Here is a 2,680-nt window from a genome sequence, read left to right as displayed (position 1 = left end):
AATTGTGTACTAGTTTAACGTTGAATATTATTTATGATTTTAACGGTTGTTATTGTTACGTAAGAGCTTTGTAATAAATGGCAAAGATTTGTTGATCTTTCCAAATGTTTCGATATTGGGAACTTTCAGATACCAATCTTCTTTTCTTTCTTCTAGAAATTATAAAAAGTATACAAAATTGTTAATATATATATATAACATTCCGCTTTCCGTTAACTCTAAGCTGAGAGAAATTACATCACTTGCAAGATTGTATCTCTACACATTCTATGTTGTGCCTGCCTGAAAATAAACTTTAAATAAAAATGATTGTTATCTGAACTTATCATGTCAGAGTAAACAAAATTCTCCCCAAAACTTGTCACATCGTGACTAAATAGACATGTTATCAAATCGTCTTATGTCAAAAAAGAAAAAAAAAAGAAAAAGCAGGATTTGCAATAATAGTGACCAAGAGTCGTGATTAAGGTTAATCTTCAAGTAGTTTCTTATTGAAATATATTGAAAAAAATCTATTTTTATCACGTTTCTTATGAATGGGGTTATTGACAGAAACAACATGTCGAGCGTTTACATGTTGTGAACAAAGAAATTTACATTTGCAAATAAGATGATTACTGAAAGTTACTTTAACCTGTTTGACTGCTCTAAGATAATTTAATGTAGATTATAACTCTATTTGAACGTTTAGCAGTATTATTTCTGGAAAGAAAAACAAATCTGCAAATGATGTTTGTTTGAAACTAAGCACAAAGCTACACAATGGGCTATCTGTGCTCTGCCCGCCACGGGCATCGAAACCCGGTTTCTAGCGTTCTAAGTCCGTAGAGATACCGCTGTGCCACTGCAAATGAAAAAAAAAAAAAAAAAAAAAAAAAAAAAAAACGACTGGAATTCCCTCATCATTTGGTGTAACGCCAGATTCACAGATTTCGAGTCTTGTAACTATTCAATAACATAAGAAAAACATAGTTAAATAGTACTTCTTGTCATATCAAATTATCTAAGAAATATAACTAATGTTTACACGTAAATATATTTGTTTTATTTTTGTTAGATGTTCTATAATGCATCGGAGGTTATAAAGGTTATTTGAATGATCACTTTCTTGTTTCGGTTGTATTGGTCTATATTTTCATATACTTAATAATTTTGTTTTGATATTTTATTTTAAGCAATTATTTGTTTTCATTTTTTCTGATAATAATAATAATAATGAATTGTTCGTATCTTTGGCGCCCCCAGTGGCACAGCGGTAAGCCTGAGGACTTTTAACACTGGAAACCGAGTTTCGATACCCGTGGTGTGTTAAGCACAGATAGCTTATTGTGTACCTTTGTACTTAACTACAAACAAACATATATCTTTACATGGAAATAGATCTATTAATTCTATACATTTATAATAAAAATAAATAAAGAAATAATGAGAAAATGAAAGGCCAAGACAAGCTCAACAATAATAAAGTCATCATTCAGAGTGACTTTTACGGCTCCAAACGTATCCCTTAATGAACTCAGATTGATTTCATGTATAATAGAACATGTAATAAGAACAATACAAAGTTATACACATACATATACTTCTTAGATAATCCACATTTCGAAATTTTAGCCTCATTATGCTCACAGACATTTTTTATTATCTTTGACTCTTGTGTATTACAACCCCCATTCTCAGCTTGTACTGATTAGACATTTCGAAGTTCTGTATGAAGGCGTTTTTTGTTCAAAAGTAGGTCGATCACTGAAAACTGTGAATTTGGCATTATGGTAAATGATGACGAAATTCCGTCGGGTATTTCTATTTTTTTTTATTTCAGTAATCTACATGAAATTCTCTTAGAGTGGTCAAATATGCTAACATGACTTTTTATAATAACCGTATCTGCATATATAAAACTTTTTTAACACAACTTCTCTGAGCAAAATGTTACTGCCCGCCGTTTTGTTTCTGTTGACCCAATTGACCTGACCTTGGTGTCAAAAAATTAGTATTTCTTTTATTTATTTTTTGCTATGTACATAGCAAAATACTACACGAATACTGACACTGATACTGACTTTTGATCACTGACCTTGTCAGTATTCCTTGATAACACTTCATTTAGGAACTTCAAACCTTTCAGATAACCTTGTTTCGGGAAACAAGGGTTAATTCACTAGGATTAAACTTTGTGTTTCAAGCCAAGAGACCAATGGACACGTTTCAGAAGTTTCAAGCCAAGAGACTAATGGACATGTTTGAAAATAGTTGATAAAGTTTCTCTGTAAAGAGAAGCAGCTTAATGGAAACTAAACAATTTCACTGGAATAAAATCCAAGGTTACAATGACTTAGAAACTGGAAATAAATACACATTGATCCAGAGCAGTATTTCCAATACTAATTCTTTTGGAATCGTTAGTAAAAATAATATGTAAACGTTAAGATATTGTTCTGTGACATTATTTTGGATTTTTTACTCTGTAGCACAAAGCACGGGTATCAACACCAGGTTTTTAGCGTTATAAGCCGTCGACTTACCGCTGAGTCACTGGAGCCACCATTTTTAATAAAAAATCCATACGATGACCAACTAATGCTGCAATATAAACTATTATCAGTCTTGCTAGATGAGTGATGGATAATATTACCATGTAAAGCTATATTTAGAATGAAGGTATGCGTGTTGCAGTTTA

General features: G+C 31.5%; 1 protein-coding gene across 1 annotated transcript in view; it reads left to right on the top strand.

Annotated features, from left to right (window-relative positions):
- Positions 1-2,257, top strand: part of LOC106466537 (nuclear body protein SP140-like protein) — an 11,377-nt gene extending 9,120 nt beyond the window's left edge. Inside the window, exon 2 of the mRNA XM_013926829.2 lies at positions 2,129-2,257. Coding sequence (XP_013782283.1) covers positions 2,129-2,257 — 129 coding nt within the window. The remainder of the gene's footprint in view (positions 1-2,128) is intronic.
- The last annotated feature ends 423 nt before the right edge of the window (positions 2,258-2,680 follow it).

The sequence above is a fragment of the Limulus polyphemus genome, unplaced genomic scaffold, assembly GCF_000517525.1.
Source record: "Limulus polyphemus unplaced genomic scaffold, Limulus_polyphemus-2.1.2 Scaffold2293, whole genome shotgun sequence".
Classification (NCBI taxonomy): Eukaryota; Metazoa; Arthropoda; class Merostomata; order Xiphosura; family Limulidae; genus Limulus; species Limulus polyphemus.
Note: the sequence above shows the minus strand (reverse complement) of the source record. Positions and strands in the feature narration are given on the sequence as shown.